The 18,415-nt window shown below is 64.2% G+C and overlaps 1 protein-coding gene across 1 annotated transcript in view; it reads right to left on the reverse strand.

Annotated features, from left to right (window-relative positions):
* LOC142025133 (class I histocompatibility antigen, F10 alpha chain-like) overlaps positions 1-10,910 on the reverse strand; it is a 30,581-nt gene extending 19,671 nt beyond the window's left edge. Inside the window, exon 1 of the mRNA XM_075017669.1 lies at positions 10,804-10,910. Within this exon, the coding sequence (XP_074873770.1) occupies positions 10,804-10,870 (67 nt within the window). The 5' untranslated portion in view covers positions 10,871-10,910. The remainder of the gene's footprint in view (positions 1-10,803) is intronic.
* Positions 10,911-18,415: the final 7,505 nt, after the last annotated feature.

Genomic DNA, 18,415 nt, shown 5'->3' on the forward strand with positions numbered 1-18,415 from the left:
GCTGAGTGAGAGTCTCTCCTGCCAGCGGACGGGGTGCAGTGCAGGGGGACCCCTGAACCCCATCACACCCCCCTCCCCCCCCCCCCCCGGGGACCACCGTGTGCCGCAGCGGGGGCGGGGCCGGGCAGCAGAGGAGGGGGAGGGGCTCAGCTGGCGGGGCCGGTGGGGCCCAGGGGGAGGGGCAGGAGACGCAGCAGCTGGAGCGGGGGGAGGGGCCCCAGCCGGGCACAAACACTCACCGCCGTTTCCCTGGGGGGGGGGCTGCTCCCCCCCGCCCCCCAGTGCCAGGCGCTGCACACGGGGACAGCCCCAGGGTGGCCCCAGCCCTGGCACCACCCCGCCCCTGCCCTCCCACCAGCTGGTTAAGGGGGTGCAACCGGTGGGGGGTGGGGTCGCCCTGCGGCTTCCCAACCCCCCTCCCCCACCCCCCCGCCCCCCAGCGCCGCTCCCAAGGGTAACGAACTGAGTTAATGGGCGAGGAGCTTCCAGGGCACAGACCCACTTCCTTGTACCTGGTCGGCCCCACAAAGGCCCCTCACCCCCCCCCCCCCGTCAGTCCTCAGAGCCACGTCACTGCTGGGGCCTCTTCCCCCTGCAGCGACCGGTTTGGGGCCACTCGCCCCTTACGCCCCAGCGCTGAGCGTTACCCCCCTTCCAGCTCCGCTTCAACCCCTTTCCACTCACACCCCTGCCCCAGCCCCCTCCTGTCCTGCCCCGTCCCCCTCCCTCCACCCCAGTCACCTCACACGGCCCAGCCCAGCGCTGAGCGTTACCCCCTTCCAGCTCCCCTCCAACCCCCTTTCCACTCACACCCCTGCCCCAGCCCCCTCCCGTCCTGCCCCGTCCCCTTCCCTCCGCCCCAGTCACCTCACACGGCCCAGCCCAGCGCTGAGCGTCACCCCCTTCCAGCTCCTCTCCAACCCCCTTTCCACTCACACCCCTGCCCCAGCCCCCTCCTGTCCTGCCCCGTCCCCTTCCCTCCACCCCGGTCACCTCACACGGCCCAGCCCAGCGCTGAGCGTTACCCCCTTCCAGCTCCCCTCCAACCCCTTTCCACTCACACCCCTGCCCCAGCCACCTCCTGTCCTGCCCCGTCCCCTTCCCTCCACCCTGGTCACCTCACACGGCCCAGCCCAGCGCTGAGCGTTACCCCCTTCCAGCTCCCCTCCAACCCCCTTTCCACTCACACCCCTGCCCCAGCCCCCTCCCGTCCTGCCCCGTCCCCTTCCCTCCACCCCGGTCACCTCACACGGCCCAGCCCAGCGCTGAGCGTTACCCCCTTCCAGCTCCCCTCCAACCCCCTTTCCACTCACACCCCTGCCCCAGCCCCCTCCCGTCCTGCCCCGTCCCCTTCCCTCCGCCCCAGTCACCTCACACGGCCCAGCCCAGCGCTGAGCGTCACCCCCTTCCAGCTCCTCTCCAACCCCCTTTCCACTCACACCCCTGCCCCAGCCCCCTCCCGTCCTGCCCCGTCCCCTTCCCTCCACCCCGGTCACCGCACACGGCCCAGCCCAGCGCTGAGCGTTACCCCCTTCCAGCTCCACCCCAACCCCCTTTCCACTCACACCCCTGCCCCAGCCCCCTCCTGTCCTGCCCCGTCCCCTTCCCTCCACCCCGGTCACCGCACACGGCCCAGCCCAGCGCTGAGCGTTACCCCCTTCCAGCTCCACCCCAACCCCCTTTCCACTCACACCCCTGCCCCAGCCCCCTCCTGTCCTGCCCCGTCCCCTTCCCTCCACCCCGGTCACCTCACACGGCCCAGCCCAGCGCTGAGCATTACCCCCTTCCAGCTCCTCTCCAACCCCCTTCCACTCACACCCCTGCCCCAGCCCCCTCCTGTCCTGCCCCGTCCCCCTCCCTCCACCCCGGTCACCGCACACGGCCCAGCCCAGCGCTGAGCGTTACCCCCTTCCAGCTCCCCTCCAACCCCCTTCCACTCACACCCCTGCCCCAGCCCCCTCCTGTCCTGCCCCGTCCCCTTCCCCTCCACCCCGGTCACCTCACACGGCCCAGCCCAGCAGTGTCCTTTGAGAGTTCGAACGTGGTGACCCCAAACGGCGCTGCCCAGCATGCGGCTCAGCGGGGCAAAGCCGGACAGCACTAGCAGGACATGGGGCTCCCCCTGTTCTCCGGCGCCCAGGCACCCCACACCCCTCTGCCAGCTCCGGCCACTTTGTCTCCCGCCCCTTCCCACGGAGCCCAGGCCCGAGCCGGGAGCAGCCTTGGCCAGCTGCTGCTCGCTGACCGGCAAGCGGGAGTAACAGGCAGACCGGGGCCCTGCTCTGGCACCCCCGGGCAGGGGCTCCAACCACGACATGGCCACCCAGGGTCAGAGCAATGGTCCATCAGCCCATCATCCTGTCTTCCAACAGCGACCAATGCCAGGTGCCCCCAAGGGCCTCTGCAGCCATGTCACTGTGACCAAGGGGCTTTGCTCCCCTGGTTACGCTGCATGTGAATTCTGCTGTCCTACGGGAACCCCAGCTGTGCCTCAGTTTCCCCGGGCACTGCACCAATCCCCAGCCGGTGACGGGAAAATCAGGTCGGATAGTGTCTCACCGGTATGTGATGGCCACAGCCCTCGTGCCCTGAGCCTGGAGGGTGCGACCAGGTAGCACCTTCTGTCCAGGGAGCAGGACAAATGCTGGGGGCTGGAAGCAGGGCCTAGTTCTGCGCTCCCCTCTCCCCAGCAGGGACTGTACTCTTGGCTTCTGGTTCCCGGGCTGACAAGTCTGTTCCATGCTGCACCCATCACCTCCTGTCCCGCCTGCCGGCTGAGAGTCTTGTCTGGCTGCAGATGGGGGTACTGGGCCCAGGGACTCCCCCTCACCTCGGTGACACTCCCTTTCCCATCTTCTGGCGCACACAGGTGGGGACACCCTCCTGCCCCGTAGCTGCTGACGGACCTGTCCTCCAGCAACCGGCCAGCTCTGCAAACCCTGGGAGAGGGATGGTCCTCATCCCAGCCCCTGGCCAGGAGCCCCACAGGCCGACCGGGCGCTGCATCGGCAAGTACCTTTGCTTTACACCACACCTGCTGCCAGCTCACTTCATTGGGTGATGCCCAGGTCTGGGGTCATGGGAAGGGGTAAAAACACTTCCACACCTTCTCCACCCCAGCCACGATTTCACAGCCCTCTCTCTCTCCCGCCTCCCACCCCCCCCCGCCCCCACTACCTCCTTTCGCAACCTGAGGTCCCAGTCTCTAAATCTCTCCTCCGACAGGAGCCGCTCAAACCCCCGTCGTGTGTTGCTCTTTTCCGCGTAGCTCTTCTAGGGCAGGTTTTTTGAGGTGAGGTGAGGTGACCACATCTGCACGCAGCATCCCCCCCTCCCCCGGCTGTGCATGTACCAGGAATTTATACACGGGCAACAGGGTAGTTCTGACCCTTCCTTAAAGGCTCCCCCTCGTTGGCTTTTCTCACTGCCGCTGCAGAGAACTGTTCACCATGACTTCAAGATCTCTGTCTTCAGTGGGACCAGCTAATTGCACCCCCATCATTTTGTATGTGGAGTTGGGTTTATGTTTGCCACTGTGCGTCACTTTGCATTGCTCAGCACTGGATTGCATCTGCGTTTGGTTGCCCACTCACCCAGTTTTGGGAGATCACTTTGCAATGCTCCTCACGCTGCAGCTATCAGCCTGTGCTGCCACCTCACTGTTTACCCCTTTTCTCCCGATAACTTATGAATATGTGAATAGCGCTGGGCCCAGCACAGGCCCCTGCAGGACACCACTTGTTACCGCTCCCCATTCTGAGAGCAAACCATTTATTCCAACCCTTCGTCTCCTGTCTTTTAATCCGTCATTAGTCCCGGAGACGACCTTCCCTCTAAAGCCACCACAACTGTCTTTGCTTAGGAGTCTTTGGTGAAGGATCTTGTCGAGGGCTTTCTGAAAGTTTAAGTTAAAAAAATAAGATAGCGTATATGATGCATATCCCCCAGCTGACCCTCCTCCTCAGAATTCTAGCCGATCGAGGAGGCATGATTTTCCTTCATTAACGCTATGTTGACTCTTTCCCAACCAAAAAAACCCATCCATGTTCAATGATAAAAAAGAGATTTAAAAAAACCCAGTAAAGTAGTTAATTTCTAAATGAGCAATTAACTACAATGAAACTGTCACAAACATGCTACACCTACATTTACAGCCTCACAAAAATTAAATTCATGGCTCTGGTCTGCCCAGCCTAACTATGGGCTCTTGCTTCTTGAAAGTCCTGAGCTTTTAACTTCCGTTTTTCAGCAGACTAACATGTGCAAGCTGGATAGGATTGTTTTTCATGCTCCACTTATGGGGTGGTGGACATTGGCCAAGCACGCCAGAGGAACTGCTCCAGGCCCTGTCTAAAGATAGGGACAACGTATAGGAAAGGCCGGGGCGGCAGACAAAGGAGAGTCACGTGGACTGGAAAGGAGACGGGAAGACAGGAAAACAGTCTTGGCTTCTGGGGGTAAAACTCAGTTGGGGAATTTCTGAAGACATTTGTGCCCTGGGTAAAACAAGGGAACGGTGCCAAGTGTGAGCAGTCCCAGGAGGAGATGCAGGGCCCAGCTGTGAGCATGAAGCTTCACAAGGAAAACTGCGAACTGGGAGAAATATGGTGGGATTGTAAACGTGGACCCGGCTGTGACTCAAAACAAAACAGCAGCGCAGGAGCACAAAATATTCTGTTAGTCTCTCAAGTGCTCCTGGGCTGCCTTTTTGTTTTAGTAGTACATAGACCCGCGCGGCTTTCTCGCCATTACATGGGACTCAACTTTGCAACGTCCCCTTCCTCCAGACTCTCTGCACCATCGAGTGCAAGCGTGAGCTCACAAGCACATTCCCAGGCCGTGCGCTGTGCGGGACGTTGAAGGTTTAGCTTAGCTAATCCTTCTGGCTTGTTTAGCCAGTTAACTAGGTTCAGAATCTATCCCCCATGTACACAAGGCAGCAAGCTGCAGGCAGAGAAATCCAGCGCTGTGACCACAAAGTGTCATCGTCTTCTCTCTATTACACAGTGTGCCCTTATTTGGGAACATTGCGGTGACACACCACTATGGTGATGCCAGAAGTCGTCCCCATTTTACTTCAGCAAAACTCAGCTCCCCCCCAGGAACCCCCATCCTACACTGGGTTCAATGGGGCTTGCACCAAAGTGAAGTGCGCTCTAAGCACGGCCAGCCTTAGCTTTTTCTGTGACTTGGAATCCGGTCTGCAACCACATGGCCGTGGGGCTGGGGCGGATGAGCGCTAGTTACGGAAGTTTTAAGGACTCGGTTCGTTTAGTGTCCGAAATCAAAAACAGGAAGAGCTTAACAACAAGTCTTTCGGCTGCCAACTCACATGACGGCTGCCATTGCGAATGGCAAACGTTTATGTAACATTTAAGATTTAGTTTAATAAAATGTAAGTGCTGTTTGTGTTTGCGATTTAGTTCTTCCCACTCCTAATGTGCTGCTGCTACCGCTGCAGCTTGACACAGGAGCTATTTCCTAAATTAATAGAAAATCCACTTATCAAATAAGTTACACAAAGCTTACACCCCTGGATGTTGTAACACGGTGTACTGAGCTGTCAAGCCACCTTTTAGGGATCAGATTTGTACCACTGATTAACATGAGACATATCAGTGGAAAACTTGATTTAAATCAATTTTCTGGTGATTTAAATCGTTATTTGAACCAATTATTTACACTGCCTTGATTTAAATCAAAGCACCCTGCTGTGTGTCCCTCAATTCCGTTCTTCACTTCGCTTTCAGCCAGTTCCCCAGTACAGAGGTCAAGCTAACCGGCCTGGAATTGGCCAGAACTCCTCTGGGACCTTTTTAAAAACAACTGGCATCACACTTCCCAGTCACCTGGTACAGCAGCGAATTTAAATGATCAGTGACTTTTACTGCAGTTAGCAACTCTGCCATTCCACACCTGCGTTCCTGCCAAACGCTTGGGTGAGACCCTCTGGACCCGGTGACGTGTTACAGTTCATCACGTTGCTCCAAAACCGCCTCTACAGTTCCCTCAATCGGGGACACGTCCTCAGATGTGTCACCTACAACCAATGCCCGGGCTTGGGAATCTTCCACCCACCCTCAGCCATGAAAGTCAATGCAAAAAATTAATTTAGTTTCTCTGCAGTGGTGTCACCATCCGCGAGTGCTCCTCTGGCATTTCACTTGTCCTCTGGCCCCACTGGGTTTTAACCAGCCTCCTGCTTCCCATCCCCTTCCTTTGTTTTGCTGTTACTTTGAGTCTTCGGCACGGAAGTGCAAAAGGCTGAGGATCAGCTACCCAGCTTACGCGCTTGTCTATGGCTCGCAGCAGGATTTAGCCCCCACTCTTTAAAAGACGGGGTCTTGCCTGTCACTTCATGTTGTTGTTGAGCCCCAGAGGCACCTCTGTGGTTCTGGTTTTAATTTGGGGTACAGTCTGACTCTGTTCTGGGGTCTTTAAGCGGCTCCCGTGCAGCTGGCCGGGGTTTCACTTTGGGACGAGAGCAGACCCCGACTTACGGGGAGGCTGCATTCTTGCGCAATCCCGCATAAGTCAAGTTTCGCGTTACTCGGGGGAGCCAGGAAACAGACCAGCGCTGCAGGGCGCCTGGCCCCCAGCTCCCCCCGCCCACAGGAGACAGGAAGCTGACTGGCAACTCAGGGTGGTGGGGAGCTGGGAAACCGGGAAACCGAGGAGACCTGCACCTCTGAGCAGGAGCAGGGAGCCTGCAGTGCTGGTCAGTTCCCCAAGAGGGGGGCAGCCCCCAGCCAGGCGCCAGCTCCCCAACACCCTGAGCTGTGTTAAACTGAGAGATCCATAACTGGAGTGTGGGTCTCTCAGGGTTCTACTCTCCTCTTAATTTCTGTTCAATTAGCTTCCTCGCTTTTGTGTGTCCCCCCGCTGAAGTTACACACTAGCGCTGGGCGTCTCCCCTCCCACCGGCTGGTTAATGCTCGTATGGGTCACTGTTCCCAAGTGGTCCAGCTACAGTCACCTCTGGGGCCAGACCCCCGCTCCACTCAAGACTATTAAATCAAGAACGGCCTCTCCTCTTGTGGCATCTAAGCCCAGCTGCTCTGAGAAGCCATCATCATCTACGGAGTCAGGAAACTTCATCTCTGCCTCCTATCCTGTGGTGGCGTCAAATCCCCCTTTATTATCATCATTACTGAGATTTTTATTTGTGTAGCCTCTAACTTCCCAGAGCATCTCCCAGTCACCACCACCTTCTGCTCAGGTGGTCGGTTACCTGTCCCTACCGCTACATTCGTATCGTCAGAGCAGGGAACTACTGGCCATAGATTCGCTGGTACTGTTCTCTCTTCCTCTACGACCTTTTTAACGTTAAGCGCCAGCCGTCTGGTTCATTCGGGCTTAGGGGAAGCCCACCCCTCCTGTCCCGGCTCCCCCTTCCCCAGAAGCTTCCCCAGTTCCCAGTGAATCTAACCCCTCCTCCCTACATCACGGTCTCAGCCCTGCACAGAGACACTGCAGTCTTCCTAACCGCCCCAGGCACGGACCTGGAAGCATTTCAGAGCAGACGCCCGTGGAGGGCCTGAACTGCCATCTCTTACCCCACTGCCTGGATCTGGCCTCCAGGGCCTCGCTCCTGACCTTCCCTGCGTCACTGGTCCCTACGTGTACCACCACCACCACCGCCGGCTCCTCCCCAGCACCGCACACAAGTCTACCCAGAGGTCCCGAGAGATCCTCAACCTTCACACCAGGCAGCCAAGTCACCGCACGGTTCTGCCAGTCACCACAAGCCCAGTTATCTGCGCCTCCAAGGACGGAGTCCCCCATAACTATTACCTGTCCCTTCCTCCTAACTGGTGCTCCCTCCTCCCCAGAGCTGGCCTCCGCGCCAGGGGACACCAGATCAGCGCCAGGCTCGTGCGATTCATTCTCCCCCACCCTGGACTCTCCTGTTGCTGTCCTAGTGCAGGGAAAGTCCTGCTGGTCCCCAGCCCTGGCTCACCTCAAACAGCTCCTACCCCCTCTCCCCTCAGTGCCCCCCGGCTGTCCTCACCCGCAGGTAACACACGCAGCTGCAAAGGCACCTGAAGATCTGGGGCACCACTGGGTCCTAACGTCCACCCACCCACCCGCTTCTTCCTATTCCAGTTGTGTGGCTCCGCTTCCTCCGCAGAGGATCTAGGCACGTAACAGCGTCAGGGCCCCAGCTCTCAGCAGAGCCCGAGGTTAAAAAATCCACCCCCTCACCCCCTTCACAAGTCTTTCACCAGTGTTGGCTGGGGATTTTCAAGTCACATCTCCCCCCACTCGCCATCAGCCACAGCGGTGCCCGATCAGTAGCACCAGCCCCGCGCCGACAGCTCACAGATCTACCGTTGTACTGCAGACCCGTCTCCCGTCCAGACTACAGCCTCCGAGAGAGCTTGGCCGGGTTAAACCAGAGTTCCCAACCCCCTCCCGGATCTCCCGGCTACCTACGTCCTCAGTCACTCAGGACACGCCAGCTTCCTGCCCGTCACCGAGGCCCATAGCCTGGCCATGTTCTTGGCCTCAGACCTCTCTCTAGGGCCTTGTACCCAGGCTACGTCTAACTCTTGCCAGCGTAACCATGTCCACACTGAGCGGCTGCGCTGACCGAACTGGGCTGGAGTGGTACAAACACTGCGCACAGACCAGTCTGCAAAAGTCCATTCCAACTGGTTAAATGTTGGGGTTCACCTCTTGGCTTCGTCCTCACACAAATTTACACCTGTCTGACCCTAGGTCAACACCTGCACTTGACTGACAAAGCCTCCACCGTTCACAGCCTTACCACTAAGACCCCCAATGGATGACAATGTTCGGCCGCAGCTAGTGAAAGCGTCACTGCTGTTTGGTGGGCTGAAGCGCCCTCCTGCCGAGGCGCGGAACCCGTTCACCGGCATGGAAGGGGCCTCTCGGCAAAGTGCCGACACAGATTCACACAGCCTGACCTTTAGCGACAAGCCTGCGTGGATGGGGCCTTGCTGCTAAAAGCTGTGTCGTGGGGACCCAGCTTATGACAAGGGGTCTGTTAAAACTGGTTTAACTCCACCAGTGCAAACCACCGTGGGAACACACCTACTCCAGTGCAGAAAGGGCTCGTTAGCTTATCTGAAGCTGGTTAGGCTTTGTCTGCAGGGAGAGTCGCACCATCACCATGAACTGCAAACCGGTTCGGTCACACCGGTGCAAAGCCGTATTCTGACAGAAGAGCAGCTTGTTTCAGTTAGCCCGTCATTTATTATGCCAGAATAAGGCGGCCCACGAAGGGGGAGGCACCGATTTATCCAACCAAGTCTCAAGTCAGAAGTGCACTAAAAGGCCAGCTTAATCCAAGCAGCAGGAAGAAAACCTGTGCTGGGGGCAGGGCTGAGAGTTCCCATCCCAGACCCTGGAGCTCCAAGGAGACCGACAGCAAAACAGGGCAGAGAGGGACTAACACAGGCAGAACAAGCCCCTCTGGGCCGCCACTATCCACCAGACGCAGCAATAACGGACACACACCCTACTGCCCCCTTGGCAGGTCACCTCCAGGGTTACAGGCGCAGATGGGCTCCCTCCCTGGCTGTCTGCGCTGCCCTGGTGTCGTTAAAGCTTCTGTCGCCGGGGCGTGGGAAAACCCCACGAGTTCTCCTGGCGAGAGCAGCACTTGGTCGGCCTGTGACGCACTCACAGCAGCTCTAGGCATGGCTGTAAGCTGGGCAGGGTGCACACGCCCAGTCACTAGGCCCCAGCCAGGCCCCACAGGGAGCTGGTGCTGGATTCAAGTCATTGAACAAAGCCAGACGCCCCGATCTCCTCCAACGTCCTTCCCTGCTCCGGCCGAGGGGCACCAGTTCGGGGTGCGCACACCCCAGGACCTCCTGGCCCTTTGCTCTCGGGGCACCAGGCACCCCCCCCACACACACACACAGTAGGGGTGTGCAACAAAAGTGACAGCCCCCAGGGCCAGGCTGCACCGGGGCCTAACCCGGCTGGTGCCAAGCCAGCCTCTCGCTGGTGTGAAGCGGAGCAACACACCGCACAGCCTGGAACCACTTCAAACCAACCCCAGACCCACCGCAGCCTCCCCGGCCCCAAGGGCTGCGCTGCTGTTCCCAGCAGCCTTCTCCCTCCAGGTGAGGGCTGTGGGCAGGTGCCGGGGGGCAATGGGGGGGCAGCACCGCCTAGTGGTTGCTACGCTCTGATCGCTCCCCTCTGGGGCGCCTGGCACTGGTCCCTGGGGGGCGACAGGGCTCCAGGCTGGACGGACCTTTGCTCTGACCCAGTCCAGCCGCACCTGGGCCCGTCCACCCCTCCCACGGCCTGCGCTCTGCCCGCAGGGCTGGGACCCACAGCCTGGGCAGGGCTGGGACAGGGGCAACCCCACAGCCCGGCCTCGGGGCAGGCACCAGGCGGCCAAGGGCCGAAGCCGGACCCCAGACGCTCATGCACAGACCCCCCCCAAGTCTCCTTACTCCCTTCCCGCCCCCCACCCGCTCCTGCGCTGGGGCTGGGCTGGGACACAACACCCCGCCCCCGCCGGGGACCTGGTGGGGCGGCCCGGGCTCAGCAGTGTGTGCAGCGCCTGGCACCGCGGGCCCCCGCCCCAGGGGTCACTGCCGCGCGGGGGGGGGGCTCTCAGCGGGGCAGGGGTTGGGGTCGGGGTCAGGGGGAGGGCCCGGCTCTGAGAGGGGAGCCTGGAACGGCTGGGGACCTCCCCCCACCTCCCAGCCCCTCTGCTCCCCACCGCACCAGCCCCATCTTCTCTCCGCCCCCCATGTCCCACCCCATCGCCCCAGCATACCAGCCCCAACACCCCTCCTTCCCCCAGCCCCCGCTCACCGGCCTGGCCCCCCTGCAGGGCCGCCCCCAGCAGCAGCAGCAGCATCGCCCCCAGCGCCAGCGCCATCGCCCCGAGCTCCTCGCAGCTGCCCGAGCCTCGGACTATGAGCCCGGCTCGCCGCCCGCCCGCTACTTATAGGCGGCTCCGCCCACCCTGCAGCGATTGGCCGAGAGGGGAGCGGTCCGACCAATAGCCGCTCGCAGAGCTGGTTTCGTCACCGGTCGCGAGGGAGAACCCGGCCGGTCAGGTTGGAGTCGTGAAAGCGAAAGTAAAGCTGAGTCGGGCGATGAGCGCGGAGGGGAAAACCAGGCGAAGCCCCGCCCCCAGCCCGCAGGCCCCGCCCCTTGACGCATGCGCCCCGCTCCCAGCCCGCAGGCCCCGCCCCGGGGCTCTCCGCCAGCAAGCCCCGCCCCCTGGCCCCGAGCAACGCGCAGGTCCCGCCCTGGTCCCAGGTTGCGCCCCCACGTCCCAGCCCGCAGGGCAGGCGGGTCCCGGGTTCAGCCTTGGCCCCCCCCAGGCTGGGAGCCTCCCTTTTACTGAGGGGGGCAGAGCTGCCCACGCTCACCCGGCTCCCACCCCTGGGGTTTTCACAAGCGCACCCACTAGTGCGAGGCTCACCAGCGCATCACAAGAGTGTGCAGCCCGGGATGTGGGGCACGGGCACGGCCAGAGAACGGCTGGGGCGCGAGGGCCGCCCTCCTAAGGGCGCTTGGTGGGAGTCCAGCCCTGCTGGGAACTTGGCCTAGGGGCTTTAGGCGCCAGAACAGAACAGCAATTAACAAACAGGCTAATTCTGTGCCCCCCTCCAGCCCTGCCCCTCATGGGGGGTTTGTTTTACTGGCCCTGTGCCACACAGCGCCCCGGGGTGCTCTAGGCCGACTCCTGCAGCGCCCAGGCTGGGAAAACTTCCAGCCACCCTCAGACGGGTCCTGCTGGCAGGTCCCCAAGTGCTTAATTACTGGAATGAACTGAGTCCTCCCCCACAGCCAACCCTAGTGCTGCCAGAGCCGTATGGCCCCACGGCAGGGACAGGGACAGGGGCGTACAGAGGAAAGGGACCACTGTGTTATGGGACACTAGCACAGAAAGGAAGAGAACCCAGGAGTCCTGGCTCCCAGCCCCACCCCCAGCCACACTCTAACCCCCAGGCCCCACATCTCTGCAAAAACTGGGCAGAGAACCCAGGCGTCCTGGCTCCCAGCCCCACCCCCACCCCATCCCCTCTCTAACCCACCGGACCCCCATTTCTCTCCAAACCCTGGCCAGAGAACCCAGGAGTCCTGGCTCCCAGCCCCACCCCCAGCCCCACTCTAACCCACAGACCCCCCACATCTCTCCAAAACTGGGCAGAGAACCCAGGCGTCCTGCTCCCAGCCCTTGTAACAGCAGATAGCAGTGACCCAGCCCGGGGTTTTCCTGGCCCTCAGAAGCCGCTCCCCTGTTTACATCACCCCTGGACGCGTTTCTGGCTCGTCACCGCCTGGGGTGGAAGCTGGCTTGGAGCCCTGTTGGGCAGCACGGTCCCCGTGGGTGCGGGCACCGGCGGCGTTGGGATCTGGCCGGGGAGCCAGGCTCAGGGGAGTGGGGCGCTCACTCCACTGGGGCGAGGCAGTGGGGGGGCGGTCGTGGGTATGGGACAAGCCCCGGCAGGTTTCACCTCCCAGCGCCGTCGGGGATCCCCCACTTGCTTTCGGTTTCTGCTGTCTCACGAGGGCAGGTTGGACGCAACCCAGCACCCTCCCCCTGTCCCACCCCCACCACGCAGGCCTCTGGCGCCCCTCAGCCCCCCCCCACTGGCTGGGGGTGTCACTCTCCCGCAACCCCCCAACTCCAGGACGTTGGGGTCCCGTGGCCAGTTCTGAGCCACCGGCCCCCAACTTGGCACACAGACAGCTCTGAGCCAGGCAGCCATTTTGTGTCGCTGCTGGGCGAGAGCGTGCACAAGATGGCCGCCATGATGGGGTGCCCCCTCGTCTCAGAGGCTCACCCCAGTCGGTCTGTCAGCGACCCAGGGCTACAGGGAACCCTGTTCCCTCCCCACAGCATTACAGAGCCCCCCGTATCCTGCAACCCCTCATGTTGAAATGGGCCCCCCGCTGGGCGTTCAGGGGTCTGGGTGCCCAGCTGCAGACACCAGGGCCTGATTTCTGGGGGGGTTGCACCCCAGCTCCCCTTCTCACCCCCCAGCATTGTGGGTGTCCAGCACCCTGCACCGTCTGCCTCAGGGAGGCTCTGGCCGGCCCCCCAGACTAGGAGGCACCCAGAAATAGGGGCCCCAAATCCCTCACCCCAGGGGGTCTTCTCTACAGGAAGGGGCTCAGCACCCCCCATATCAGCTGCCGGCCCAGAGGCCCCTAACCCCCCCCGGGGAGCTCTGCCCCCCAGCCAGTGGCTCAGAACTCAGGGCCGGCTGTGGCCAGAGGGTTTCTTTGAGAATGTGGAGGTCCCGTCCCCCCCCAGGGCTAAGATGGGGTGTGGGGCAAGGTGGGTGTGTGGGGGGGTCCCAGAATGGTCCTGAGTCCCTCCAGCCAGGCCAGGGGCACAGAATTCCCAGGCTGGGAAACAGCTACCTACCTGGGGCTGGGCTCAGACCTGGACAGCCCCAGCACTGGGCCAGGGAGGGTGTCCTGTGTTCCCAGCCCCCCTTGGCAGGGTGAGGGCCCCACACCGAGGTCTCCAGCTTTACGGTCACCCCTGTAGCTCCTGTCACCGCCCCCAGGAGCGCCCAGGCGTCGAGCGGCACCTGCAGCCCCATGGAGATGCAGCCACCTCTGGGGAACGCACAGCAGCCACACACAGGGGGAACGAGGGTCCAATGCTGTGGGGCAAACCCCTGTTCTTACAGAAAGTGCCCCAGGAGGCCTTTAACCAGCACCTGTCGGGCAGGGATTGGGGTGTAAGGGCTCCCCCATCCAACCCCCCACAACAGGGAGCAGCAGGGAGCTCAGCCCAAGGGTGCGGAAGTGGGGTTCCCCCACCCCAAGAACTTCCAGTGTCATCCTAATGCTCACAGCCCCAAACCTCACACACACACACACACACACACACACACACACACAGCTGCTGTGACTGGCTGTCACTACCTGACCCCCGTGTGGGCCCAGCCCCCATTGAACAGCTGCCCCTGCCCCAGCCCAGCTGCCTCTGCCCCGTCACAGCCCTGTCCCCAGCCGGGGGATTCCCTCTCCCCCAGGATCCGGCCCCACAGCCGGGGCTCGCCTGGGCCAGGCTGTGCTGAGCCGGCAGCACCCTCCGCCGCCCAGCCAGGGAACGGTTCTGCCTGCAGCTCACGTGATTTCCCAGCAGTGCCCTTGGCCGAGTGCCCGGGCTGGGATCACCCAGGGCAGCATTTCCTGGTGTCCATCCGCCCGGCCTCGGCCGCAGCCCAGCCAGAGAGCGAGGGGCCGAGTGCCCGGGCTGGGATCACCCAGGGCAGCATTTCCTGGTGTCCATCAGCCCGGCCTCGGCCGCAGCCCAGCCGGAGAGCGAGGGGCCGAGTGCCCGGGCTGGGATCACCCAGGGCAGCATTTCCTGGTGTCCATCAGCCCGGCCTCGGCCGCAGCCCAGCCAGAGAGCGAGGGGCCGGGTGCCCGGGCTGGGATCACCCAGGGCAGCATTTCCTGGTGTCCATCAGCCCGGCGTCGGCCGCAGCCCAGCCAGAGAGCGAGGGGCCGAGTGCACGGGCTGGGCTTACCCAGGGCAGCATTTCCTGGTGCCCCTCGGCCCGGCCTCGGCCGCAGCCCAGCCAGAGAGCGAGGGGCCGAGTGCCCGGGCTGGGATTACCCAGGGCAGCATTTCCTGGTGTCCATCAGCCCGGCGTCGGCCGCAGCCCAGCCAGAGAGCGAGGGGCCGAGTGCACGGGCTGGGCTTACCCAGGGCAGCATTTCCTGGTGCCCCTCGGCCCGGCCTCGGCCGCAGCCCAGCCAGAGAGCGAGGGGCCGAGTGCCCGGGCTGGGCTTACCCAGGGCAGCATTTCCTGGTGTCCATCCGCCCGGCCTCGGCCGCAGCCCAGCCAGAGAGCGAGGGGCCGAGTGCCCAGGCTGGGCTTACCCAGGGCAGCATTTCCTGGTGTCCATCAGCCCGGCCTCGGCCGCAGCCCAGCCAGAGAGCGAGGGGCCGAGTGCACGGGCTGGGCTTACCCAGGGCAGCATTTCCTGGTGTCCATCAGCCCGGCCTCGGCCGCAGCCCAGCCAGAGAGCGAGGGGCCGAGTGCCCGGGCTGGGCTTACCCAGGGCAGCATTTCCTGGTGCCCCTCGGCCCGGCCTCGGCCGCAGCCCAGCCAGAGAGCGAGGGGCCGAGTGCCCGGGCTGGGCTTACCCAGGGCAGCATTTCCTGGTGCCCCTCGGCCCGGCCTCGGCCGCAGCCCAGCCAGAGAGCGAGGGGCCGAGTGCCCGGGCTGGGCTTACCCAGGGCAGCATTTCCTGGTGCCCCTCAGCCCGGCCTCGGCCGCAGCCCAGCCAGAGAGCGAGGGGCCGAGTGCCCGGGCTGGGATCACCCAGGGCAGCATTTCCTGGTGTCCATCAGCCCGGCCTCGGCCGCAGCCCAGCCAGAGAGCGAGGGGCCGAGTGCACGGGTTCGGATTACCCAGGGCAGCATTTCCTGGTGTCCATCGGCCCGGCCTCGGCCGCAGCCCAGCCAGAGAGCGAGGGGCCGGGTGCCCGGGCTGGGATTACCCAGGGCAGCATTTCCTGGTGTCCTTCGGCCCGGCCTCGGCCGCAGCCCAGCCAGAGAGCGAGGGGCCGGGTGCCCGGGCTGGGATTACCCAGGGCAGCGGTTCCTGGTGTCCTTCGGCCCGGCCTCGGCCGCAGCCCAGCCAGAGAGCGAGGGGCCGAGTGCCCGGGCTGGGATCACCCAGGGCAGCATTTCCTGGTGCCCCTCAGCCTGGCCTCGGCCGCAGCCCAGCCAGAGAGCGAGGGGCCGAGTGCCCGGGCTGGGATTACCCAGGGCAGCATTTCCTGGTGCCCTTCGGCCCGGCCTCGGCCGCAGCCCAGCCAGAGAGCGAGGGGCCGGGTGCCCGGGCTGGGATTACCCAGGGCAGCATTTCCTGGTGCCCTTCGGCCCGGCCTCGGCCGCAGCCCAGCCAGAGAGCGAGGGGCCGGGTGCCCGGGTTCGGATTACCCAGGGCAGCATTTCCTGGTGTCCTTCGGCCCGGCCTCGGCCGCAGCCCAGCCAGAGAGCGAGGGGCCGAGTGCCCGGGCTGGGATCACCCAGGGCAGCATTTCCTGGTGCCCCTCAGCCTGGCCTCGGCCGCAGCCCAGCCAGAGAGCGAGGGGCCGAGTGCCCGGGCTGGGATCACCCAGGGCAGCATTTCCTGGTGTCCTTCGGCCCGGCCTCGGCCGCAGCCCAGCCAGAGAGCGAGGGGCCGAGTGCCCGGGCTGGGATTACCCAGGGCAGCATTTCCTGGTGTCCTTCGGCCCGGCCTCGGCCGCAGCCCAGCCAGAGAGCGAGGGGCCGAGTGCCCAGGCTGGGATTACCCAGGGCAGCGGCTGCTGGTGTCCTTCAGCCCGTCCTCGGCCGCAGCCCAGCCAGAGAGCGAGGGGCCGGGTGCCCGGGCTGGGATTACCCAGGGCAGCATTTCCTGGTGTCCTTCGGCCCGGCCTCGGCCGCAGCCCAGCCAGAGAGCGAGGGGCCGGTTGGGCCGACTGCCGGCAGCTGGGCTGGGGCTGCAGGGCTGGTCAGACCAGGCCCCGTGGGAGTTAGCAGAGACCTGCCCTGCCCCGATCAGTGCCACGCCGCGCCGTAGCCATGCAGCACCTGTGTGCCAGTCACGCTCCCGGCTGGGGCCTGGCAGGGTGCTTCCGGCACCGGCTGTGATGGGGTTCAGGGGTCCCCCTGCACTGCACCCCGTCCGCTGGCAGGAGAGACTCTCACTCAGCAGGTACAACAGCAGGTTTATTAGGCAACAGATGCCCAGTTTCTCACAGAAGCGACAGTGCAGCAGCCAGAGACAGTCCTTCCAACCCGTCCTGGGGAGAGGAGCCCGAGGGGGGCCCCTCTGGGGTGTAGCTTTCCCCTCCTCCGGCTGGCGCCTTCCAGCTCCCTCTTCCCCCAGCCTCTAACTGCCGCCCCCGATTCAAACCCAGCTCGGCTCCTCCCTCCTCCCTGCTCAGGGCAGAGGTGTTACCTGCCAGGTGTAGCCCCAGGGTCATCCTTAGCCACTGGGAGCTGCTCTGCTTGTCTCCCACATCCAGCCTGACTCACACACGCACCCCCCCACCCCCCGCATCTCAGGCAGGTCTGTGCCTTCTCCTGGGCCTCACACCACCTGGCACCCCCCCGTCCAGCTGTGCCAGTGTGAGCCCCCAACACCCTCCGCAGCCCCTCCTGCCGGTTCTGCCCTTTCGTCCGCCTGTCTGTCCGGCCCTCCCGTTTGTGCCTCCAGCTCTTGATCCTCCTACACCTTCGTCCACCCCAAATATCCCCTCCCTCCCCCAGGTCTGGCAATTCCCTGCACCCGCCCGGCCCTCCGGCAGTGCCACAGGCCCCCGTCCCCCAGGCCCACGCCACCGGCGCCAGGCTGGCAGCACCTGCCCCTACTGCTGGCCCCACTCACCGAGCGAGGACAGCACCAGGAACACAGCCACGGCCCCGAACCGCAGCCGCTCGGGCCACACGCAGGCCAGCAGCCGGCCCAGCGCGGCCGAGGACCCCGGCTCCCCCGTGCCGCCGGGCCACAGCTGGTGCCAGAGCACGGCCGCCAGCCCCACTGTGCCATAGGTCAGGCCCCAGACGTCCCAGCGCCCCCAGGCCAGCAGCAGCTCCCAGGGGGGCCCCCGGGGCCGGGCCAGCGCCTGCAGGGTCCCACAGCAGGGCAGCAGCAGGCTGAGCAGGGCGGCCAGGGGCAGCAGCGCGTCCCGCAGCCCCCCGGGGAGGCCCTGGGCACAGGCAGCCTGGGCGCCGAGGCTCAGCAGGGCCCAGCGCGGCAGGGCCAGGGGGGGCCAGGGCTGCAGCAGGGGGCAGAGCAGCTGCGCCAGGCGCAGGGTCAGCAGCGCCGCCAGGGGCAGGTACCCCCAGGCCAAGGGCAACTTCATCCCGCCGGCGGGGGCTGCTCCCAGCCCGGCCTCCGGCTCCGAGTCCCCCCGCAGGGGGCGCCCTCTGGCAGCGCCCGGCTCCCGGCGCCGGAGCGGCCGTGTGAACGCGGCGCCGCTCCGCTGCGGCTCGGGCCCTGCGCCGGCGGCTGGAGGCGGCTCGGGCGGGGCGGGACCAGCCGCGGGTTCGCCGCCCGCCCCGGGAAGTCCCGGCCGCTCCGCGCCGGGCAGCTCCGCTTCGGGGAAAGGCGGCAGCCGGAGATCGAAAGCGGATTAGCGCCGGGCGCCGGCCTGTCTGTTAGCAACGCTCCCCGCGCCTGGCCCTGAACGGGGGGGAGGTGGGGTCAGCGGCTGCTGGCCGGATCGGGGCCCTGGGTGCTCCCCCCAGCGGGCAGCGGAGTGGGGCTGGGTTTCCAGCGTGGGAACCCACTTCAGGGCCCGCCTCTGCGGGGGGAGGGGAACAGCCCCTGGCCCGAGGCCTCGCTGGGGTGCGAGGGGAAGGAGGGGCTCAGCGGAGCTGGGTGGGGGGGTCTGTCTGGGAGGTGAAGGGCGGATGCTGGGCACAGCTGGGAGACCCAAACCA

The sequence above is a fragment of the Carettochelys insculpta genome, chromosome 22 (assembly GCF_033958435.1).
Source record: "Carettochelys insculpta isolate YL-2023 chromosome 22, ASM3395843v1, whole genome shotgun sequence".
NCBI classification, from domain to species: domain Eukaryota; kingdom Metazoa; phylum Chordata; order Testudines; family Carettochelyidae; genus Carettochelys; species Carettochelys insculpta.